Below are 26,585 nucleotides of genomic sequence, written 5' to 3'. Positions count from 1 at the left end.
ATCTCCTCACACATCCCAGACACCCTTGCCCCACAGTCCCCCACAAGCCCCATACCCACCCACACCCCACATATCCAAACACACATGCACATATATGCTCCCTCACCCTGCATACTCACAGCCCCCAACAAACCTATACCCCCCCACGATATACATGTGTAAGACTTCATTTTAAGCCACTGTGCAATCACCTCTGTGTACACTACACAAACACATATAAATCAAGGCAAAAATATTTTTTGAAATCAAATTAATGAATGTTTTAGATGTTTGCTTTTTAGAATATAATTTGGTATTTTTCTGGTTCCGAGATGGCAAAACCCCTTGCTGGAAAGAGTACGTCTGAGGGAAAGGGGAGGGACTTCTGGTGGCAAAGGTCTGGGGTTAAGAGGCAGGGCTTCCAGTCCCAAGATGGCAACAAGGGGGCGGGGGACATGCCAAGGGGTGGGACTACCCATGCAGCCCTCAACACCTTGCCAAAACTTGGTAAGCTGCCCATCCAAAATAATTGCCTGCCCATTTTAAAGTGATAGCTTTCGTTTCACAAAATAGTTATATCACCTGAGACTGAGGAGAACATTCGGATATAAAACAGGTGTCAAACAAAAATCAAATTTTGAGGCACAAGTAATGCATCTTTTGGTATTTAAAATCAATAACTAATTGATTATATTTCTTGAGGCTAGCTTATCTTCTAAGTTAAAATCTCACAGGAGGGCCACACTCTCTCCAATCTCAGTCCTGATCCTCAAGGGAAATTTACACAACACATCCCAGAGATAAGCCTATGAGCTCCATTTCATCAACCTGTTGGATACTAGAGATCAGGGACTAAACACAGACATTGGATTTTTGATACATTACAATCTGCCTGGCAACTGACTCCCCAGCCCAGCCCAGCCCCTGGCTTGTTTACTTTTCATTCCATCCAGGAAGAGCACGCAGCAACTGCTGCAGCTTCCTTAGCCTGACGAAGGGTTTTTGAGACCGAAAGCTTGCTTAATAACTATTCTCCAACCATTTGGGTTGGTCTAACAAAAGATATCAAATTCACCCAAGGAACCTTGTCAAGTTAAAATCTATACACACAAAAGCAAAATGTTATTTATAAACTTTTAGATTATAAAATAATGCTTTCCAACTCAGGTAACATCACAGAACTGAAAAGAATTGCTTTCATATTACATTCCTCTGAATTCTCTTTAACAAAATGTTATCCAAGCATCTAAACGATGCAGAACAGGTGCTCTAACAACTGCAGGCTGTTTTTAAATTACAAAATTTCTTATGTCATTTCCAAGTTAATACAGATAAGAGAAAAGAAAAGATTTTTCCAACCTTGAAAATATTCATTTCTTTGTAATTATGAAAGATTCCTCTTTTAAAATTTCATATAATTTCCCTAATCTGGATGAAAACAAAAAGTATCTGACCACTTTGTGAAGAGACAGAGACTTCCTTCTTTATTTTGGGTAAGGCATACACGGATAACAAAAAAAGAAACAGTAACTGCCCATTTTCCCCACTACAATATTCCTGAGACCTATACCACCACGTTCCAATATCCACTCAACTCTTAGACCTCTTTTAGAAAAGCAGGTATCCACAATTTCACAGGCATAACAGAGCAGCAGCTGTGCAAAGGTCAGCAGCACTGGCCAGCTGGCAGCTGCTATTCTGGTGCCCCCTCTCCAAACTAAGTTGGCACCCAAGGCTGCTGAATCAGTCATATCCCTGTCCCTTGTTAGTTATGCTGTTCCTCAATATTGTTTTAGATGAGTCCAAAAACTTTTGAATTATGCAAAAGGAACTGCAGGTTTTTGTGAACTCTCTCTTCATTCTAACATGGACTACTATTTTCAGTACAAAAATGGGCAATGCCTCAATGGCATAAAAAAAAAAAAAAAATGCCCCTACATCCACTCTACACTTTTGCTGTATGAGGCAAAAAGATTTGTTATAATACACTGAGCATTAAGATAATCCAAAATAAGATTTCAATACCAAGTACAAATGTATGGTATTTTAATAATTTATTTTACATGCTGTGCAATGACAACTTTTTATCCAGGTCCCCCTTTACGGGCAGAGGGGGACGATGAGGACTGGAGTGTCTCCATAACAGAGAGGATGGAGCAGAGGGGTGAGGCCAGCGCTGCAGGAACACTTTGCAGGGAGCATTCTGAGTTGCAACAATCCCCTGGACTGAACAGAAGTTCTCCGATGGTTCCAGGCAGGAAAGGAATCTAGGTGCTGGCTGGGAGCCTGTAGCCAGTTTCCCTTACCAACAGCCACTCCTCCCTGTAAGGCTGTGCTGTTTTCAGAAAGGGGGGGGGGGGAAAGGAGGAGAGGGACCTCCTTCTAGGGGTTCCCCAGCTGCATTGTAGGGTGGGGTGGTTGAATTGGAGCCACCCCCACCTGGAGGGGGCCTCTAATTCACCCGCCCCACCCTCCAGCAGGGACTGAAAAAACTCATACCAAACTCTCTCTGCTCCCTTTCCCCTCTCCCATTCTGAAAACAGTGACAGGCTAGGAGGCACCACAGGCACAAGTTACAGAAGACACTATATTTTGAAATGTCATCATCTGAACCCTCATGCAATGGGGCTGACCTGATGCCCGAGGGGAAAGCCCAGTCACTTGTCACAGGCCTGGGACTCTGCTGTTTTAACTCCTACAACTTTGACCAAGCTATTTTCAATTCCTTCTCCCCAAGTAGGCCCTGTCCCTTCCCAGACTCACGAGCCCCACCAATCCCACCAGCCCTTTCTACCCCCCATACTTACTTACCTCCAGCAGCTCACACCTCCTTGAGGCAAGTGGCAAACACAGGCATCAAGGTTCCCTCTAAGCTGTGCACGTAAGCAGCCACGCACAATTAAAAATCTTGCTGTGCACCAACTTTTTAATGCCACGCACCTGCCCAGAGAGGAGCCGGGTGCAGTGTGGGACACTTACTGAAGGTAAGCTCCTCACTCCTCATGCAGGGCAGGCAGTGGCTCCTCCCCAAGGCAAGGACAGGGGCTGGGGACAGGTGCGGGCTCTGAGGAACTGCTCCGCACCCCTGCATCACCTCAGGGAGCGAGGCAGCACATGGCATCAGGGCTGGCGAGTAGAGCAGTTCCCTGGAGCCAGTGGAGCCTGCAGAGCAGTTCCCCGGAGCCGGCAGAGCCGGCGCCAGCCCCCAACCCTGCCTTCCCTCACCTTGGGGAGGAGCCGCTGTCTGCCCCACATGAGAAGTGAGGAGCTTACCTTTGGTAAACGTCCCATGTTGGCCCTGGTGCCTCCCTTTCAGTTCTATCAATTGATTGTGTCCAGCCCGTGACTGGGCCACAGCATCAATTTTACCAATTGATTATGTCCGGCCCATGGCTGCCCCACAGCACTCCACTACGCTGCTCTTGTTAGGCCCCAGCCCAAGTCTGGGTTCGTGCCCGCTATGCAAAGGCCAATAAAGATACCAGGGGTGAAAGTATAAAAATGATTTATTGCTAGCAATAAAAGGTGCAAGCAGAATAATCTCCCAAGACAAGCACAAGCACATTCAATACTGAGCCCCTTATATACCAGAGGTTGAATCTTCATAAGAATCCTTGTTTGCTAATTGGTTATAAAGGAGTGACGCAAGGAGTTCTTTACTGAGCATGTCTCTATACCTGTGTTTTAGCTATGTATCTCATTAACGTACATATATGTTCCATTAGCATATATCTTCCCCGCCTCGGGGTGTGATTTTTAGTATTTTAATGAGCTCTTTGCTCCAGTACCTCTGATTCTGTTTTTTGTTTTCAAGCTTCCTCTATCTAAGACTGTCTGCCCCTTATCATTGCAGATGGGCATTCGACACACAACATTCACTTTTGCTTAGGCTTTGCACAGTAGTTTCTAGGTCAAACCTTACCCTCTGGGCAGCAGTTAGCATGGAGAAGGGTGGTGGCCGAACCCTGCCCACTCCCACCTGGACACTTACTGTGGGATACTTACTGGCGGACCACACCAAAAGGGGGAGGCAGGACCAAAGCAGCACACTCACGGACTGCTACTCCTTAGAGGGAACATTGACTGGCATGCGCCAGATCCTGACTAAGATTGCTAAACTTATGCTAAACTGCCTAAATCTGAGCCAGGTCTTGTGAACACTTGTTCACCCCCTTAGTGAATTAAGCTAAAATGTTTAAGAGTATGTTGTACTGAATATTTTCCTTTCTAAAACAAAAAGGTTCCATCTAAACACTTGCCTCTTTCCTTGGGGGGATTTAACTAAATTAGGCAAAGCCTTTTGCCCAAAGCTACATCCTCCTAGTGTTCTTTTAACTGCTTGGTTCATAACCTAGAATGTCAAAAAGAAAGAGAGTTAGCTAATCATATTAGTCTGAAGGTGGGCAGAAGTCAGGGCTAGGTGTCATCTTATAGAGTTTAAGCCAGCAAACCTCAATTAATATTCACAGCAGCAATATCAATAGCTAGCAAAGCAGGATGTTCTAAGGAAGTACATGTCTTCCCACAATGAAACTTAATTGTCACCTGTTTATCCCCGTGATCCTCAACCAGGATACTATGAGATCCTTTGAAGGTTGCAGCAGGGTGCAACAATCATCCCTGCCCAGCCTCCATGCAAGGACTTTAGACTCATCTCTGCCCAGCTCCTGTAAGAGGGGTGAGTGCACATTCATTCCTCCCTGACCCCTATGCAAGAAGGCATGTGCTTGCTCCTCTCCCCACCTCCACTCCTGGTCCCGAGGTGAGGAAGCAAGCACTGCAGTAAATTAGCTTTTGAAATGGGGTCCTGCTCAGTTCACAAAAGCAATGGAGAGTGCCTGGAATCTGAGAAGGTTGAGAGCCACTGGTTTAAGCATTTATCTTCTCCTGTTCATTAGCTTCAATAACTTCAATCTTTTGCCTGAATGCTAGCATGTTTGTTTTCCTACCTACCATCATACATCAAACTGTCTGTTCTATGGCCCCGTGTCACTGCACTATAAGCTTGTTATATGCAAGCATGGTGCACAAAATGCCAACGTAATTCTAGTGGCCCCAAGTTCAAATCCCAATCCATCCAGTCACAACATTTATATGTATTTTATGATTAAACATATTTCAAGTTCCTTCACAGGTTCTTATCCATATCTTCACAAATTTTTGAATCCTACAATCACAAAATATATCATTACTTTCTGTGATATACAGGATGATTCTACAAATGTGCCTTAAATTTCCTTTCCATTTCTGCATTATTTTTCATCTTATACTGACTAAATATATTTAAATTCCCCATAACTCATGCTGGGACTGTAGATTTTTACAATTTGAGCAGGTTTTCAGTACCTTTTTTGGCAGATTACCACTTAGACAAGTTTCACTGTATTGACAGCCAGGTTTTGTTTGTTTTTAAACAGTTTATTAGGTTTTGTATGTCAAATCCACAAATACTGATGGACAATATTCTGCCCCCCACACACCTCTTCCCTCCCGCTGCCCCTTCTCCCTGCCCCCGCCCCCCAAAACAGACTTATCAGTCAGACACTGCTCTCCAGGCTGCCAGCCTGACCGCATGCATGCTGCAATTGTGCACGTGCTTTCGGTACTTAGTGGAGACAGTGTCGGCTACATCAAAAAAGCCAATCGCTGATAATGTCAATTTTTCTTTTACTGGTGCCAATATGATATTGACTGATATATCAGTGCACCTCTACATGACAAATTCTAACCCAATACCTTTAGTTATCCATCACCTAAACCAAAGAACACACTAACCTTCACATAACCATTAATGATCAATATGGCCAAACAACTTATGAACTCTGATATTAACAAACTGCATGAAAAGTTGTGATGAGCAAGCAACAAGTTCTATAAGGCTTGATTCTACCTTCTTATTGAATTAGAATGATACTACTAATAACAATAGTGATAAGACACTGATTCAAATCTCAGGAACATGTCCATGATACACAGCTATTCCATTTATTCAGCAAATGAAAATGAAAACTTATAATGTTTAGCTTTTCCAAAGTTAAATCAAACTCTTTTTATAACACAACCAATTTAAGTTATTCATAGTTCTCTGAAAATTACAAATTTGAGGCTGAACCTCACAATCACAGATATATCATTTCAGCTGAGTTCTGTTGTTCTGCTTGAAGTACACAAAAAGTGCACTAAACTGTGCCTGGATGAATTTACTTCATACTTTAATTGCTGAAAATGTCTGAAACTTTATACTGCATCCTTTACTCTAAGCTCTGCTCCATTCCTTCTCTATCCTTACCTTTAGCCACAAAAAACTTACAGCATTTTTAAATATAGTTGATTAACAAGTAAAAAAGACGCATAGAAAAAAAAATAGAACAAGTAAAAAAAATGCATAGTATTCATGTCACAATTATAATTTATATTTAACCTGTTGTCCATGTGACTTCTCTAGAGCAGCATTTCTCAATCCGTGGGTCGCGACCCAAAAGTGGATTGCAAGACTATATGAAAGGGAAGCGAAAACACTTTAAAAAGGGATCGACAAATTTTAAAAATGGATTCTCCTCTAAAGGAGAAAAATGTGGGAAACCATGTCTTTTCCCTTGCAGGCTGGCAGAGTTCCAGCTTGCAAGGGGCTGCTTGGGGCCACCTCTGTCCCACACACCTACCACCTGCCCCACAAATGTGGGGGGAGGGGCTGGGGCCAGGGGGCAGTGGATCAGGAGTGAGGGGCACTGGGTCAGGACTGGCCAATGTTTACAAATGGGTCTTAGTACAGAAAAAGGTTGAGAGCCACTGCTCTAGAGGGTTGCTGCACTATACTTAGATTGTCAAGTGCTAAAAACATGAAAACCTGAGTAAGAATTGATTAAAGTGCAAATAATCAGGGGTTAAAAGGAAACAGTAAAGTTGTATTGTATTCTTTTTCTCCACATAGCTAACCCTCATCTGTTTTAGATTATAAACTCTCCAAACCAGAGACCTACTGCCTTCTTATGTTTATATAAAATACCATGAGTATCTAGAATGCTACATAAATAAGCTCATTGGACCAATAACTTTGATTTCCCTGAGAAGTGCCTTAAAATTACAAAGGTATGAGCCAGATGCCACTAAAATCTGTGGAAAAACTCCTGTTCATTCCAATATGGATTGGGCCCATAGCATGACACTTTTATTTATTTGCATTACTGTAGTTAAAAAAATTAATTAATGCACAATACTGTATACCTAGATCCATAAGAGTCTTTTACATGAGAAACATATAACAAAACAACAATCATGTGGTGGGTACATAAAAGTTTATGGTGGTAATTAAGCTACAGATCATAACCACTAAAAAACTTCACGGTGGTAGCAAGAGCTTAGATGAGAAATCTTTCACCTCATTCCAGTTCCACCCACAACCTACTTATTTCTTTTTGGGACATCATCAACTTCTGACATTAAGGACAAAAATCTTAGACAAATTACTCTAGTTGGGGGTGGCAGGAGAGAGAAGGCTGTTGTGGTTGTAGTGGTGCTAGTTTTTTGCCAATGTTACAGGTTGAAAATGACTGAAGTTCAAGTTTTTATGTATGGTGGAAAAGCAAAGTTAGAGTCAGTCTTAAAAGAGAATTTTTCAGGGTTTAAAAAAATATATAGATATCTATATATCTATAGATATCTAGATATATATCCCTTTGTTCATAATGAATTTTTCCTTGCGACTAACTACAGTATTAACTGCCAGAAGACATCATAGTACAGAACAAGGTACAGTGAGAGGGAATCTAGGGTAGAGTTCCAATAAAAAATTTTCCCAGAAGCTCCAGGTTTCTAAATAGCAAATAGCAATGCACACCTCTGATGTTTTTAACTGGCTGATTTACATGAAAAATAGCAGCCTTGTAAAAAAGAATCTGTTTAAGTTTTCTCTTTCTCATACTAGTTCAGGTCAAGAGGGACTGGAACTTAAGCATGACCTGATCTCCCCTCAGAACATGAAACGGATGGCAGCTTAGTTTGATCCTCGTAGCCAAGCATCTGAAGGGGAAGAAAGAAAATCATAGAAGCCCAAGTACTGCTAGCAATACGAGAACATGTGAAAATTTCTGTTAAAATACTCAGAGAAATAATTCATGTTGACTTTTAAACTGTCTTCATTAAGCCCCATCATTAAACCTTAGAAGTTAAATCTGATTGGGATGGTTTATGCCTGATGAGCACTCCTGTTTCAGCAAGAGTTTGATGAGGACAGCGATGCACCAGATCACATTTAACAGAGTAGTATCATAAGTACAGGCATCAGAAACTTCAAATTAAAACAAAAAAGAAAATACTACTGAAAATAAACCCACAAGGGCACATGGTATCTTGGATAGCACCTTGAATTGGCTCAGTTTAAGCTATGTCCATAGAGGCCAGTCATGGGTACACACAGGATATAAATCTTCTAAACCTGGCCAGAGAGATATTGGGTACTGTTCCCCTTTCCTCAGTCTGCAAGCAATAACCCTGCAACCACTTGTGCAGCCATCTGTAACAAATCAATGCTGTCTCACTCCCTCCAGTCCTGGCCTCTTCTCTCCCACTCCACACAATCTTCCTCCTCTGAAGCTCCAGACATCTGGAACAAACGTCCCTGTGTTTCTGCCTCATTGTTTCTATCTCTTTTGAACACTCAGCTAAAAACATTTCTCTCTTCCTTATAATCTCTCACTTTCTCTCTCTCCCTCTTGTTTTTAAATTCAAAAGGGGGTTTGGGTGTATAATTCACAGGAAAGACATTATATAAAGTAAGGCTGCATAAAACCAGAGATACCTATCCAAGCCTGACACTTCTATTTTACAATGCGGAGAAATGCAGTTTACTCCATTCCTCACAAAGTTCTGTGCCTATATGCCTTCAAATTTATGTGTATAGCTTTATATTTTACATTAAGAAATATCAAGAAGTATCTTCAAGTTTAATATTGAAATGTGTTTTTAATATCTCTCAAGCATAGTTCCCCCTCACCCCATACATCATAACATACAAAACATTGTTTTTGTATTTAACTCCACAAACTTTGCTTTACTCATTTCAGATGAGAGAAAGGAAAAAAGACTAAGACTGATTAAAGGAAATTGGACAGACACCGACAGTGAGTAAGCTATGAGCAACTACCCAAAGAACTGTAAAAAAGAAAGAAAACTAGCTTAAGGAAGATTACTTCCATGTGTTTTGATTAGATATAGCATTATGTAGATGTACACACAAGATATATAATATTTCTTTTTCACATTTTACTGTAAAGCCACAGAAAAAAAAAGTGAAGTGGACTCATTCTGCTACATATTAAATCACCTAAAATACTCATGTGGTATTTTTTAAATATGTGGATTTAAGTGATATATGCTATGTTAATAGCCACATATTCAAATCATACACATCTACGTACGGAGATAAGTTAATTTCTCACTTGCATTTCATATTCTAATCAAACCCCTCACATGGTATTTTATAATACTGATTTCTCAGTATTATACAGATACATAACAACCATGACATTCATTACAATTATAGTATATATAGGTATGCTGTATTTATTTATTTTAATACTGTGACCCACCATATGGAAAGCATCCAAATATAAAAGTAAAACATGTAATTCAATCAGCCACGCAGGGGAAATAGTCTATGTATAGTTTCAAGGGCCTTTAAGCTATTTTGTACAAGAAGCCAGAAGTGTAGAAAAAAGCAGTGCGGTAAACTTAATGAAGTGTTAGTTTAAGCGTACATTACTAGGGCTTAGTTTTGCTGCTGCAAAAGCTTAGCTTTTGTTCAGCAAACTGAACAAAAATGTAGGTTCTGTTGAAATCTCAAGAAATATTTGTTATTGAAACAGGGGGTTTTTTGGTTTGTGTTTTTTGTTTCGTTTTTTTATTTTACAGATGCCAGTATTTTTAGTTGAAACCTCAAGTAAGATTAAACACATTTATATCAGTGACAAACATTAAGATCTGTTCTTTCTAAATATTATAAGAATGTTCTAAAAAACAAAACACAATATTCAAGTAAACTGTGAATATTAAAAAAATAGGATTAAGATGACAACGATGACCTGTTAGATTTTTCAAAGAACTGTTGATAGCTCCAACTGTGTTTATAGAGCTGTCACCTGGTTTCTCTACAACCTGGTTACTGTGATTTTGTATTCAGACTACATCTGAACTAAAATGGATTATACCTGAGCTTTAAATCAGAAGCCATAATATTTAAGGTTTCTAAGAAAATTTTGTCCTATCAGAAAAATCAGTACTGACAGACCTTTGAAAATAAAAAAAGCATACAGTCAAGTTTACCTTGAAGATGACAAGGAAACAAAACATCAAAAAAACTTAAGTTAAAAAAAAAAATCTAAGCCTAAATCAGGTAAAAATTCTAGACAGATCTTAGACAACCTTATTCTTTATGAAGAACTTGTAGAAAAATAACCCACTTCTTGGATCCATTGTCCACCATCTTCTCTTATCTGTTAATAGTTCCCAGTTCTAGCACTTCAGCTAATTGGGTTTCACAACCGAGAAATATGATATATTTACTAGTTGAAAGAAAGACAGATAGCCAAATGGAATTTAAGTAATTTACAATTCAAAGACTAAAACCTATGTGTGGTCTTTTAAAACCTAAAATCTACAAATGCATGATAAAAGGGCATTTTAGATCCATGTGTACTGATATACGTAACCTTTAATTAAAGAAAGGTATATAAACAATTGAGTAGTCATCATAAACCAATTCAAATACTGGCAGATTATTCCAATACCATAAAGTCTCCATTTAACCTCACATTTGCACTAAGACAGCAAATTTCATCATTAGAGAGTGCAGCTCTTGTGAAAATATCCATGTTTTCAATTATCCCAGAAACAATTCCAAGTATTCTCAAAGCTCTGATAACAAAAAACACTGGACCAGGTTTATGCTCCAGATATAATTTAAGCTCAAATTTTTATATTCAGAGAAAAGACCTCCCAACATCACCAGATAAATAAGCCCTCTGGTATTATCAAGAAAATCTGGTAATATATAATGGTTGCCTTGGAGACCACACAAGATGACCAGTATCGATCTGAACAGTATCATTTAAATCTGGAGAGAACACAGACTAGTCTAAGTGTAAACACAAAAGTGGTAACAAGGGGAAATTTTAATCAAGCATGTGTGCAGTCAGTTATAGTATCACTTGTTCCAGTAGAAGTGACAGGCATGCAAGCAGTCCGTTTCTCCCAGGGGAAATGTGTCTCTTCCGGGAGAAAGATCTTCCAGTTGTCAACCTAGAAGATCTCCCTTGCAAGATAATTTATCTGGTAAGAATGAACGCTTGTGCACTCCCCTCCTGGTCTGGTCCAGGGCCAGGGGGTGGCAACAGGATAATGCTCTCCACCTCCTCCCCAGACCAGGGACTGCCTGGTCTGGGTAACAGGCTGGGGGTTTTGCTCCTAGCGAAGGGTTTAGGCTTTTGTGGGGGCTTTTTGGACCATATCACACAAGGAGAAAGTTTGCCCCTCCATGGAACTTAAAGAACCCTGCAGGCATTGGCTTTGAACTTGCCATATTAGAGGGTCCTCCCTCTCATAAAGTGCCACTTTAACGAGTTATGCACCAGCAGCCCTGCTGCTTTGCCTTACACTGGAGAAGTGGCCGATCCGCCCTGCCAGGCCCCATTCCCTGCCTGCTCCCCCAGCCCCCTGAGCATCCCTCAACCCCCACCCGCTCTCCCAGCCTCCCCGCCCATGGCTGCCCCACCTGGCCCCAGCTCCCAGTTCTTTGAGGGGGTGGAAAAAAAAAAAAGGCCTGCACTCACCAGCTGCTGCAGTGGCCTCGGGGCTTCTGGGGGCTCATGGCAGATCCTCCCATGTAGCACAAGGCAGTGGGAAGCAGCAGGGATCACCACCCCAACTGGCAGCAGCTAGTGAATTGGGGCATTTCTTTTTTTTTATTGTTATTATTTTATTTAAAAAGAGACAGGAGCTGGGGCCAGGACAGCAGGAGGGGGAGGGGGCCAATTCAGCTGTAACCGAATCTTTGAATCAGATTGGGCCGAACTGCATTGGGACATTGATTCAAATCACTGAATCGAGTCACTGTCCCCCAAATCAGCCGAATCCGAAGTGAATACTAGCCACTTCGCACAGACCTAGTGCTCACCCCTCCCCTCCCAGAAAGCTCCAGAGGGACTAAGCTGGGCTGGGATCCAGCCAACAAGCCATTTATATGACATCCCTGGTTTAAGGGGACTTCTTTATATGTTATTTTAATGTCCTATTGGCCTTATAAAAATGATTTTGTTTCTCCTGTTTTGTTCTCTTATTTGCTTATTTTATAAGTCATTTTGCTCTCTTCTATAAGTTGACCTGAGCTTTTGTCAGGAAGAGTGGCACAAAGCTAATACATACATCAGTTAAATAAATATGCAGAAGGCCAGGGATAATTAAATATTCTTTTTTCATGCTACTGTAAGCTGCCTTGAAGAGGGCACAAAATCTAAGAATTCTGGTCAGGATAACTTTACCAACAATAGTATATGTACTGCACCAGTTTCTTGGACATTGCAACTACTTTCATGTAGTTTCACCTCCCCCCTCCTACACATACACATCTGTACAAACCATGGTCACCAACAAGTATGCTTATTAATCCTCTTTCATACCACTTAAGTATCCACTTTCATACCACTTTAATATATATGCCCTGTACTATGTTAAGATAAAATCTATTATATGATGCTATTAGTATGAGATATTAATACCCATTCCGCAGAACTGTGATTCACTTTAGAAAATAAATATTACTGACCAGACTATTTTTAAACAATTGCGATAATTAGGAAATTACATCAGAACGTTCATTAAAATACAGTAAACGCTGAGTTATCTAGCACCTTACAAGCCGGCATGCTCTGTTAACCGGCATGCTGGTTTGTAAAGGAAAAGTGAAACCAGAAGTGCTCACCATGCTACTTCCAGTTTCGCAGAGCCCCCATGGCCCAGGGGAAAGTAGCCTGCACTGCCAAGCCCCCATGGCCCGCGGCACAGCAGCCTGCGTGGATCCCCCTTCCCTGTCCCTCGGGGCCCACGGGAGGGGCAACGACACCCCAGATGCGGTGGGACAGGCAGCGGCCCAAACAGGCAAAGACGCCTGTTTGAACTGCTCAGTTATCGGGCATATTTTGTTATCCAGCACCCTCCATTCTCCATGGATGCCAGATAAAGCTTTTACTGTAATCTAAACTAATTTTTCCCAATTTAAAAACAGAGTGCAACTCTTTCTAAAACACTACAATGAATTATCGTACTTATCAAATACTCAAAATCACTTACCTTCTGAAAAAAGTCTTCTCCACTTTTGCCTTTGCCCTCAGCAGCAGCTGTGAAAAAAAAAAAAGACGGTTTACAAAATAAACCTGAGAAATGATGATTAAGTTAGCAGTAGCATACTTTTACATTATTTAATCAGGGTAGTTGTAAAGTATGTTTATACATGTGTACATTTCTTGTAAACATTTTGCATAATTGAGAAATCACTATTCATTTTTCTTATCCAACATATTCTTTAGTCTGATAAAAAGGACTTGTTTCTGTAACAATGAGTTATTGCACTCCACTGCTTCTGGAAACTTAGGTTCAAGTTCTGAAGAAAAGTGTTTGTAACCCCCATGAATATCATAAAAATTAATCTAGCATTTCTCTGAGAATTACAGATTCACTTGCTAGTTTTTAGACAGACAAGGTAAAGGTAAGCTGCAAAGCAGTAATCAACACTGACAAACCAATAAACACAAAAAACATTTATAGTAAATGGTTGTAACCATTTCAAAATATGAACCTTAATTTAAAATATTTGCCCATTATGTAATCTTGATACTTCCCGATTCAGTGAAACTGCCTAATAATACATCACCATAAAAACAAAGAAAAAAGTCTTTTGAAGATACAAGCACAATTCATAACATCAGTGCTATTAACAAGTTATGAACCAGTCAGGTTTGTTTAACAGCTTTCTGAAGCTAAAAATGCAACACAATTACTGATTATGAACTGTCAATGTGATGTCAGTGTGAAAGAGGCAAATGCAATCCCACGGTTTATCAGGAGAGTAAACCTTGGTATGGCACTGGGATACTGGATATGATTCTGTATCAGGAAAGATTAAAACAAATATGCACAGAGAAAGGCTTCTAAAGTTACATGGGGGATGAATGAAGCTTTGTTTTTGCTAGACTAGGAGGATAAGGACCACGGATAAAGAAGAGCTATTTATTCTAAAGAACAATGATGACAACAATACAAATGGATATAAACTGGCCATGAATAAATTTAGACTAGAAACCAAGTTTCTAACCTTCAGAGTGGTAGGATTCTAGAACATCCTTCCAACAGAAGTAGTGAGTGTAAAAGCCCTAACTATTTAAAGGTGAAGATCATAAACTTATTTAAAGTGTAAAGAGGTGCCTTCCCTTTTTACATTTTAATTTAGTATGTAATTAATTTGAATATATTTATAGCTTCTCTGAGCTTCAGCTGACAACTTTACTTGAAAATATGCTGGATCTTCCGAAACTAAGTTAACTGTTGGCAGATGAACACACAGTACAATGGAGTCCTAGATAGAAATATGTATTCCTTAAATTACATTAGAAAGTTGCAGTAAACTCGAAGTTCTGTTTTCCTTTTCTGCATCCAACCATGCAGCCTGCCCTTCTAGTGTAGCCAAGAAGTTACAATATTTCATCCTATATTTCGGTGTCTTGAGAATAACCTCTCTCTCAGATCTGACCATTCTCACAAAAAGCTTCAATTTGGTACTGAGACACAGGATGAAGCTGAATGAAGCAGACTTGCTGGGCACTTTATCTTAATAGTGATTCCAGAATATCACAATGATGGGAATAAGACAGTATTATTATTATTATTATCATTATTATTATTAGATTTATTAACTCAACTACAACAACATAGTTGAAGAATGGAGCAGTTAAAAGCCCCAGAGCTGAAACTCTGGATAAGATTCAAGCAAAGTTTCATGTCCTCAAATGTGGAGGCTAATTAGTAGTAGTAGTAGTTTACAGCTTTTGCTAAAACAAGAAGATAGAATTAATAATAAAATTATATACTGTATAAGAATAAAATTACATAATGTGTGGTTATTTGTAAACGCACACAATAAGCTCCACATTTACTAATTTAAACAAAAGTAAAATTGAGCATGATATATGATGATACAAAAATAAAGTGAAGCAATATTAAAAGCAGAATGAAGCAGAAAATTAAAAACAGGGAATTTTATTTGATTTTATCCCTTACTTTTGTGAATGTAGTATGGATTAGGGCTGTGAGAAGCTTTGGTCCCCGATTCGATTCGGCCTGATTCTGAATCAAATCAGGAGACCCTTTAATCTCTACAAATTGAATCAGATCCCTCCAAATTGATTCGGAGAGATTTGATGATTCGGATATAGACACAGCTTTAAATGATTTTTCTACATACCCCAAGGTACCAGGAAACTCATGAATGCTGCAATGGTGGGGCAGATAGAGCGCCACACTCAGCAGCAGACCTGGAAGTGGACCAGAAGCACCAGTGGACCAGTCCACTTCTGGGTCCTCTGGGGAGCATGCAGAGGGGCTCCCCCACTCCCCACTGGCTTGGTGACTGGTTCCCCCTGGGGTCCCCCCGCAGCCAATCCCTGAGCTAGAAGGGTGGAGGGAGGGAGGAGGGCCTGAGCGCTCTGTGGCAGACCCAGAAGTGGACCGGAAGTACTTCTGGTCCACTTCTGGGTTTGTGGCCAAGCATGTGGGCCCCCTCCCCCCCCCCCTGCCCTCCTGTGGGATGCTCCATCTGCCCCAGCATTACAGTGTTCATAAGCCATGCCTGGTACCTCGACGTGTGTAGAAAAAACATTTAAAGTTGTGTCTATGGCTGAATTGCTGATTCTCAGAATAAGCATCAAATCTTCAGATTCGGATTTGGCAAAATTGAATCACAGACAGTAATCCAAATCAATGAATTGAATCACTGTCCCCAATTGAGATCAAATCCAAATCAAATACAACCTGTATTGCACACCCCTAGTACAAATACATGTATGCATATAAATGCCCATAAATATAGGTGTACCTGCTCCGACTCAGAGCAGACTCTGTTAATGGCGAAATGCATGTCAGCACTGAGAAAATGATGGCGGTGCACTTTTGAACTAACATACCCTCGATGCATTTTAGCTCAAAAGCACACCGCCACCGTTTTCTCAGTGCTGATGCACATTTTGCCGTTTATGCAAATGCATTCAACACAGCACCAAGTGCCCAGCGCTGTGGCACAGGCATGTTTACAGATGCCAATAGAGTATATAGAACAGGCTGTAAGTTGTTAGAGAGAAGCCAAATGGTTTTTAATGTTTTAGCCCAGTACTTAATATTTTCCACTAATGAAGAGATCCATTTCCCTCTTATTTCTTCAAAGAACACACTATGAAAAGCGATCCAAGTCACCTATCTCATTCTTCCCGAAAGAGCATATCCTGTCTGATAGGCCTGAGCAAAGCCGCTAGTATTCACTTTGGATTTGGCTGATTCGGGGGACAGTGATTCGATTCGGTGGTTTGAATCACTGTTCTGATTGTTAGGGTGACAATAATTGAGATTATTTGGGATCATTGGCTCTGCAGCTAGAACAAGGGTTTAACCTGTGTCTCAGCGAAAAGTTGCTGATCACAAGGCAAAATTGTGTATTAAAATAACCTAGCAAATGCTTAGGCAAATAGTTTTTTGGGTTTTTTTTAACGAAGGAAATAGTATGCAGGATAAAATAAATCACTGGGCAAAAAAAACCAGGATGTGAACCAGCTATCATTAATCCTAGAAAGGCAGAGGCCAGACCTTGGAGAGGCTGCTGAAGTTAGCAGAAAACTAGAAAGAACCAGTAGTTGACCGAGAATAGCTGGGTTCATGCCCTTACGCATGCCCTCTTAGCAAAGAGGCATGTAAATGAAGGAAATGCATGAAACAAATAGTAAACAGAGGAGGAGCTTGAGATGGGAGGAGAAATGGGTGGAACCCAAGGAGGGAGATGGGTGGAATGAATGTTAATATGTATGAACCAAGGTGTATAAAATGTGAAAAGAACTATTGTTCAGGGCTGCTCCCCATGTTCATAGACTGGGTGTCTGTGAGGGAGCTTGTCCAAAGCTATCTCCATTCTGAATAAAGCTGTTGCAAGCAACGTGTGCTGGTGTTTGCTCCCTGCTTGCTCTGGCTAATGAGTACCAGGATCCATGAGCAATTGGAGCATCATCTCCCTAGTTGCTGGGCCCCGTATGGAGTCGGGGTCTGACATTTTGGTGTAGTCGGCAGGATTCGACACATATTTGGAGGGGACTGATCATCCCGATCCTGCCAGGGTAAGGCCTAGCAGGCATACTGGGTTCTCTTGGGCATGGCCGCCTCAGCGTGAACTAGGTTTTCCTGGACTGTTCCAGCTATTGTTCCCCATTTTTACCTTTCCCCAGTAGCATGGCAGCGGGTTCAGATGCTTTTCCTCTGTGTGTATGTGGGGGGGGGGTTAGGGTGACCTCTGTGATTTTATAGAGAATTGGGTTAAGTGGAATGGGGGTCTGCTGCAGGGGCCCCAGGACAGTCCGTCTAGCCTGACTTGGAGTACGGCCCAGGATTGGGCCGAGGGAATTTTGAGTGAAAAACCTCGGAAGCAAACCTTCTGGAAAGCAGCTACCCTCCAAGAGTTTTCTTGGAGCATTTAGGCCTTATGGCTCTAATGTCAAGAACAGGAAAGGCTGTCAGGAAAAGGATGCTCTTATTTCTCAACTTAAAGAGGTTGTAGCCTAGCAGCAACTATTCAATCATGCTTCAATGCTAGCTATTGAAATAAAGGAAAGAGACTCAGATGATCTACGAAGTGCAAAGCGTGAGATCGAATCTCTCAAGTCTCTTATTGATAAGATGCAGGTAGAGCATGAAATACAGCTGATTCCCGAAGTGTCACTGTTCCAAGGGGCAAATGCTGCCTATGGTAACACTAGCTGTCCCCACTTTTTACCCATCCTCTGCCTCTCCACCTATCCCTCCTGATCCCCCCGCCCCCCCCGACTACTCAGCAGAAGCGCACACTGTTGAGCGAGTTGTACTCCTAAACCCTCCTGCCAGTAGGGCTCCTGCCCCTGCTGACTGAAGACTACTGCACTGACCTGGTGTAACCCTGCCTGAAGGGACGACAGACGCTGCATGTTAGAATCACTTGCCCTAGCCCCATGGAGCAAGCAGCATTAAAAGCTCAATTAGGCCCTATGCCTTTAGAGTGGAATGCCTGGACCCAATGGCTAGTAAAGGCCAAGAAAAATCTCTCTCTGTTTTCAACCATGGATTTGGCTGAAATTTTACCTAGGCCAGCAAAAGGAATCAGTCCAGCCCTTCTAGGAATTGGAGAGTGGTAGGCCCAAATGACAGATATTGCCTGAAAGCTCTTTGGAATCTATACCATGGACCAGGGCGCAAGTCAAATGCGTTCACTCCCAAAAGAACACCCCCGAGATATAATCAAATGAGTGCAGGCTTGGGCCTGAATATGGCAGGATCCCCTAGCTGTGCAATGGGCATTGCCACCTGGGGCAGAGCCCGAAAGGGCCTGGCATCTATTTGACACATGGATACAGCTGGCCCCCCCAAAACCAATCATTATGCTAGAGATGCAGGAGGGGACGTTACGTGCTGCCCAGTTGCACCACTATCTTAAGCAGGCTGAAGCTTGATGGTGATTACAACAGACTGACCAAGCCCAGCAGAATCAAGGGACTGCAGAGTCCAAGTAGCAGCTCCGCCGATTAGAACACATGGTAGAAGATTTATCAGCTAAGCTCGTCAGTTCCCCTACAAGCCACATGCCGAAAATCCTGGTCATGGAGAGGGTGAGCAAAGAGGTAACAACAGCAAGCGTCCCCAACTTAGCAGGCCAGGGGATTGGGAGTGCCCCCAGGGAGTGTGCCCTGCAATAAACTTTCCCAACAAAATGACATGTTTCAAATGTGGCACCCCTTGGCTAACACCTCAGGTTCTCACCTTCACTGCAAAGCCTGAAAATCCGCCCAGGCCCCTTCAAGACTGAAACCATGCCTCCTGTGGTCTCAGGCAATGTCTCCCATTCCAATTCAATCAAGATAGGAGGCCCTGGATCCAGGACTGGATAGGAGGAGAGGCACCTAATGAAATTCTTTGGTGAGATACTGGATCCATGCTAAATTTCAGCAAAACTATCTCCCCTATGGAGGGGGAAGAAAAATCCATGGTTTCATTCTCAGGAGCCAAGGCAGGGTCCCAATCAAAATTGGAAGGTAACATGCCTAGTGTCAGTGGACCACCTTCATCATCAAATGCAAAAGTTCCGATTAGCCTAGACGTGTCACCCGTCCCTTAGTATTATTGGAATGCCACTCCTGCAACATTGCTGTGTAGAGTTAGCCAGCCAGCTTGTATGGGTTAAAGGGGGTCCGACACAGAAGCCCATGGAATTAGCCTACCATTCACTTCACAAAGCACTTAAGCCCACAGTCTTTCCCACAGGCTGGGAGAGATGGGGAGATGTATAGGTTGCACACAGTTTGGATGCAGGTCTGCTAAAAAACCAGGAACCAGTTCTGATTCTAGGAGGGACCCCCATTAAATCACTCCAATATCCCATTCCAAGGGAAGCAGTAGAGAGTATCTCCATGGTTATTCAAAACTTGTGAGTGCGTAAAATTATCCAACCCCAAGTTTCTCCTGCTAGTTCTCCTGTATGGCCAGTGAAAAAAACAAATGGTACATGGCAACTCACCATTGATTATAGGAAATTAAACACTGTTCTTACCTCCATGGCACCAGTAGTAGCTATGTTTCTTGAAACAGTTAGTCAGCTAACCAACTAGGCACAATGGTTTTCTGTTCTGGACATTAGTAATGGCTTTTGGAGTCTTCCTGTCCATCTAGACGATTAGTGGAAAACACCATTCATCTGGCACGGATTGCAATTTGTCTGGACATGGCTACCGCAAGGGTACCACAACGCACCCACATTGTTCCATCAAGCATTGAATAAGGTACTGTTGCCTGCAATATGTAAACGATATCCTCATTGGGGGGGGAGGGGGGGTCACACAGCAACAATGTCACCACCATACAGAAGCAATTCTATAATTGCTACAAAATGCTGGCCTCAAAGTAAATAGCACCAAAGCCCAGCTAATAAAACAAGAAGTGCAGTATTTGGGGCTTACAATCACTTGCCAGAGAAAAAAAATTTTCGCTGATCGGCTTTCCTTAATTTGTCAAATGCTGCCACCTACTGACCAAAAGTCGTTACAATCCTTTATCGGTCTTGTAGGATTTAGTCGAGAATTTATTCCTGACTGCAGTGAAATCATGGAGCTACTCCACCAGGCTGCGCGGCAAACCAAGTGGGAATGGTCTCCAGAGTGCCAAGCTGCATTCATAAAGCTAAAAAAAATGGTTAAAGAGAGCTCCTACTCTAAGTGTTAGGATCCCTGACTTAGAAGTAGAAATCTGGTGTCGAGCCACTGACCAGCATCTGACAGTAGTGGCCATTCAACAAATGAAAATAAATGGAGCCGATGTTCCTCTAGCATTTGCTTCTCGAAGGCTTAGCCTCAGAGCAGAAATATGGAACCTGTGAAAAGGCACTGTTAAGTATGTATTAGGCCCTATAAAAATTCAAGCACCTAATAGGTGGAGAAGCAGTGTGTATTTGAATACCACATGATCCCCATCGGTTGCTTCAAAATGGAGAGTTGTTAAAAGGAGGACTAACAACCCCACAAATTGGTCAGTTTTTGCTAGCATTAGATAACCCAAGAATTCAGTTTCTGCCCCTTCCTTCAGCAGAAATTAATATATCTTTGGCCGGATAACCCCTAAAAAAAGTCGCATGCATGTTATCCAGGACAAACTGCTTGGCCGGTATTCATTCACAGTGTATCTTCACAGCAGGTACAAACAGCAGCAAGAGAAATATTGTGGTTTATTGATGGAAGTTTTGCAAGAATCTGAGAAGAAGCTCGAGCAGCTTGTGCTGTAATGGGACCTCGAGATTTCCCAAGGCCAGCAGCCAAAAAGCCAAAGCTGTAAGTCTTTTAATTGCACTTCAAAATATGTCTAACAATCCCTGTTTGTCTCATGTTATAGTCACGGACAGTGAATATGTGCATAAAGAAGCAACACAAATTCTAGGATGGTGGGTCAGCAACAAATTTAAAGATGGTCGAGGGTCTCCAATCAAGCACCAAGCCATTTGGAAGCACATCTTCCAGGTAGCAAAGGGGAAACAACTTAAAATGGTCAAAGTTAAAAGCCACCATAACACTAGATAGGGGGTTGCACAAAACAATGAAGTAGATAAAGCAGCAAGATCCACCACTAAAGAATGGCCTTTATGGAGTCAAGTTAAAGCTGCTACAATCAGTCAGGTTAATGTAATTGAGCAATGGGATGCTCAGTGCAATTGGAAGGGAGATCCTCCCCAAGAAATACACCAAGTACAAGGAATATGGGTCACCAAAGAGTTACCAATAGCCCCCTACATTCCTCAGACACCACATGAAGTGCTGCTGAGATGGGCACATGGGTCCCAAATTGGGGGACATCCCAGTGTGCAAGAAACCATCCAAACAGTTTGATCTCTGGCCTAACTTCAAACAAGACACCATTACATAGGCCCAACAGTGCCTAAATTGTGCTCAGCATCAGCCAAATCAGCTCCCCAACAAGGGCCAGGTAATGCATCAGAATTTAGCTAGGCCATGGGAAAGAATTCAAATTGACTATGTAGGACCCCTGCCCACCACTGCAAAGAAACACCGCTTTCTTCTCATAATAGTAGATTCCTTCAAAGTGGGTAGAAGCCTTCCCCACTCATAATGAAACTGCTAAAACAACAGCTGAAGTGCTAGTATATCAGGTGTTCACCTGTTGGGGCGTCCCCAAGGTCATAGACAGTGACCAGGATCCAGCATTCACAGCCACTCTCACTAAACACGTAAGTGAAATTTTAGGCATTGAATGGAAATGCACATTCCCTACTACCCTCAGGCTGCAGGGCAACCATCCTCAGGCTGCAGGGCAAATAGAGCATATAAATCAAACTATTAAGCAGGAAATGCGAAAGGGAGTGTCCATCACGGGAAAAAACTGGAATGAAATACATCCCTTCGTCCTAATGACTATTCAGGCACATCCCGCTGCCAGCACTAAACATTCACCTTTCAAGTTAATGACTGGCCAAGAGATGCTCCATTGGGGAAATTTACTCAGCCTTATTCCTGAGGACGTAATAGCGTGGGAAGCCACCAACCAATGGGTAGAAACGCTCATTAATGCAATAAACAAAAGTCACCAAGATGCAGCACTAGCACAGCAACAGGCACGAGAATACATGAAGCAGTGGTAAGACCCTAAACACCCCATAGAGCAAAAAGTGGAAACTACAGACCAGGTAATGTATCCAGCACCAGGGTCTCCCGCCTTTCCTAAGGCACGATGGGAAGGGCCCTACACTGTGGCGACTAAATTAGGCCCCAGCTTGGTCCAACTAGAAGGTCCGCAAAAAAGGCTTTGGTGGGCACACTGGTCACAAATAAAAAAGGTTCACCACTCACCTAATTAGTCCAAAGGAAAGGACAATTGTGTTTTGCAGGGTCCTAAAATTCTTTCCCAAGATGCAGTGCAGCAAGATGGCAGCATACCTGAGCCTTTGGTGGATCATCAGCCAGAGCATCCTACCCCCAGTTGATGGGTATGTTGGGTTTGCCTATTATCCAAAAAGTTCTCCAGCAGCTGATGGCTCCAATCACCCAGATTATGATACAGAAAATCCCTCTTACCCTAAAGGCCCAAAAACCACTGTAAGTCCCAAACCCATGCCCCCTGTCTCACCCCCTCATTACCATTGTGGAATATCCAGATATAAACCATTGGATTATGGATCCCCAGTGGGACCAATTTACAGAGACCCCAGGGGACACTATGTGACCACTGAACAAGTTGCAAATTGCAAATTAGCACTGGTGGGTAAGGCAAAATATTCCTTGGTGGCAAGGAGGTACCTTGGTGGAACTGGATGGTATTGGGCATTCATTCCCTATGCTAGGCATGTGCTCTATGGGGATGCCACAGGATGCTCTGGAGTTCTTCCTCTGGTGCCCAATGATCCCTCCCAACTAAGTCCCAAACCAGGCATATCCGCCACCCCCACTCTGGTAGTAGAAGAAAGCACTGAAGAAATGATTGCAGAAAGGCCCATTGTACCTCCTCCTCAAAATTAATTCTTGGGGGGATGGTGCGCCAGATACCTGTACCAACAAAAAGGCACTGTGCGCTGAGAACGCCAAATCACCTGGCGAGCCAACACCACTGATATCATATCAGAATGGAGGCCTCCAACCCAACGGTAGAATATCAGCTGGACAGCTATCTGAGATGGTTTAAACTCTGCAATGGGAGTTTGGAACTCATATAAAGGAGACCACTTAGAGCATGGCATTGCATACATAGACCAGGGGGGAAGAATGGAAAGCCAAGTATTAATGATGCCATCCAATGGACCTCCCTCTCGGGGGTAAGCATAACCCATGTTTTGAGAGGTTTATTGCTGGTTGCATATACAGGGTTTCAAGACCTAACCTGGGATGAAGCATGTGACAGTGCAAAACAAGCACTCAATGCACAGCTGATTGGTACAGTAAAAGACATCAAGAAAGGACTCTGGCCAGAGGATTTAGACAACAGCAGCTTATCCATCACTCTAAAGTCCATTTGGCAGTTCAGACGTTATTGAAAATTGACCTGGGAGCGATGTCAAAAAGGTCTCTGCCACTTCACAGCCATCAGACCTGGAGGTGGATTTTGGACAAAAAGCAGACTCTTCACTCCGGGAGTGGGAGGTGGTTGTTAATGGGATTGGGTAATACATTGGGAGGTATGCGATGTGGCTACACCAGAGGGATCCAGGTTTCTTGTTTGCAATCCCCTGTATTGGAATCATGGAATACGTCTCGCTAGTTGTTTGCCGCCACATGGAGTCAGGGTCTAACAATTTGATTTGGCTGAATCTCTGAATCAGCCAGGCCAGGCCCATCCCCCACCCCTCTCCCAGCCCAGCAATGGCTTCCCTGCCCGGCCCAGCTCCCGGCACTTGAGGGGGAAAAAAAAGCCCCAATTCAGCAGGTGCTGCTGGGCAGGGGGCAATCCCCACTGCCCCACATTGTGTGGGGGTCTCTGCATGTGCCCCTGCCCCCCCCCCCGCCCAACTCCCTCAGCCCTCTCTCAGGTGCCCTACATGGGCCAGGTCTGGCCCTTTAGGAAAAAACCCAAAAACTGAAGAAATGCTGTGACTCACCGCTGCTGCAGCTGGGGGGTGATCCCCACTGTCCCCCCACCACATGGGGGGCTCTGCGGGAGCCCCCAAAGCCCTGAGGCTGGACCAGGAGTGGCGAGTCCTGAGACTTCTCTTCACTATTTTTTTTTTTAAAAGGGCCAGAGCCCCAGCAGGCGGGGCAGCCATGGCAGGGCTGGGTTGAAGGGGCTCCTGCAGAGCTCCCCATACAGCATGGGGCAGTGAGAAGCGCTCCCCTGCCTGGCAGCACCCAGTGAGCACCATGGCTTTTAAAAAAAAATATGGAGCTGGGGTAGGTGGGGGCAGCTATGGGGGGGGCTGGGGGAGTGGGCGGGGGTTGGGGAGCTGGCAGGGGTCCCCCCCCATGGTCCCCTCCTCCCTTCTCCAGCACCCCTCCCCTAGTACTTACCAGCTCAGAATGTCTGCAGCTCCCTGATGCAGCCACCGGGGACTGCCTGAATCAAAGCTCTCTGAATCTTTGCCAAACATTCGGAGAGCTTTGAATCAATTTGGACTTTTAAATTGGTCCCCTGATTCGATTCAGAGATTCAGCCACCAGATTGGTCTGAATTTCCTCTGAAACAAATCACCACTGAAAGCTTTGCACAGCCTTACTGTCTGAATATGGGGTTAGAAGCTTTAAAAAGAGACAGACATTCAGACAGTTGCATAATTTGACAGTGGCTGATTCACAAGCACTTTCAGTTTACACAGGAAGAAGAGTGTATGAAACGTGCAGAAATTTCAGGAGCACTGCTCCATGTGTAAAATAAAAACATATGAGTGACATGTTCTGAATCACAGCAGACAAAAAGTTTAAAACTATACAAGAGTATGACTGATCTGAAAATGAAGAGCAAATCTTATTATTTGTGGCAAAACAATGGTCATCAACAACAATAATATCTAAGACAGGGCTGCCCAACTTCTTAGCCCCAGAGGGCCAGATGCCCAACGGGCTGCAGACCGTGCACACTGAACCAGGAGCACCGTGCTCCGTTCACCCAATGCTGTACTGAGCCCTCATGCAGGCACCCCCATCATCACCGTGCTGTGTTCATGTGCAGTTCCCCCTTGACACAAAACCTGTAACCCCTCCCCCCCAAACACTGTGGCACATGGGCACAGTTCCCCTGTGTGACCTTGAATCCCCAACCCCACCTTCACCTAATTAAACTGAGATAAATTGAGTGTTAATTTCTGTTTACACTTAAAGAAAAGAGGAGTTTGCTATATCAAAGCAAAGTAACCTCAATTTCTTTCTGATCTAGAAAAAATCCTGAGAGAATCTTAACCTTTTATGTTCTGACTTGTGAAATAAGTCTCAGTTCTGAATATCACATTGGCAGTGTTTGGAAGTTAAATATGCAGAGCATGGCTCAAAAGATCCCATTTATTAAATGATGTAATTAATGCTCAAACAAATTTAAAGAAGCACAGAAAACATATTACATTTAATAACAACATTTACACTACAACTAATCTAGATGACTGGAGCCACATGATTTAATCTAACAGACATATATATCTCCACTTAGAATACAAAGTGGCTATCTATATCCTCATACGTACCAACCTGTGGGTCGTTAATAAAATTTATTTTCATTTTATACAATATGCCAGTAATAATTTGTAAACTACTGAAACATGCCTGCTTAAATTGCATGGTTAGCATTTCAAATTTCAAACTGAACTCCTTTATTTATTATATTTCTCCTGAGTATGTAATATCTTATATCCTATTTTCCTTGTTCAAGAAATATGGAATTGCAAATGTTATGTTCAATAAAAACATTAAGCAGTTGAAACAGGTGTTAACTATTATGATACCACTGAACGAAAGGTTTTGTCGACTTCATTACTGAACCATGAAAAAGCACAATTGTAAATTCTTCCTAGATTCCATGGAAAAGTTAATTTCAACTTCTGCTTTGAATGTTATTTTAATTCTGCAAAGTTTTCTGTTAAAATACAGGACATGGTTTACAGTAAAAAAAACCAAGATACACAGTTTAAGTTTAAATTTTGTTTAAAGGCAGAGGTGCCATGGATTGTTTTTGTCAATTTCACATCAGCTCAAATCTTCCTCCTCATCTTAATAATATACACTAACAGCAAAACTTGAGTCTACCATTGCTCGTTATTTTATTCTCTCCCCTTATTTCAAATCAATACTCAGACCATACTCAATCAC

At 42.5% G+C, this 26,585-nt stretch overlaps 1 protein-coding gene across 2 annotated transcripts in view; it reads right to left on the bottom strand.

Annotated features, from left to right (window-relative positions):
- The window catches only part of BICC1 (BicC family RNA binding protein 1), a 246,362-nt gene that overhangs the window by 153,452 nt on the left and 66,325 nt on the right, over positions 1-26,585 (bottom strand). For both annotated transcript variants that reach the window (XM_006267113.3, XM_059729841.1), the window contains one exon: positions 13,321-13,367. In XM_006267113.3, coding sequence (XP_006267175.1) covers positions 13,321-13,367 — 47 coding nt within the window. Of the gene's footprint in view, positions 1-13,320; positions 13,368-26,585 lie in introns of those variants that run through there.

This window comes from Alligator mississippiensis, chromosome 6 (genome assembly GCF_030867095.1).
Source record: "Alligator mississippiensis isolate rAllMis1 chromosome 6, rAllMis1, whole genome shotgun sequence".
Taxonomy (NCBI): Eukaryota; Metazoa; Chordata; order Crocodylia; family Alligatoridae; genus Alligator; species Alligator mississippiensis.
This window is presented reverse-complemented; position numbering and strand designations above follow the sequence as displayed.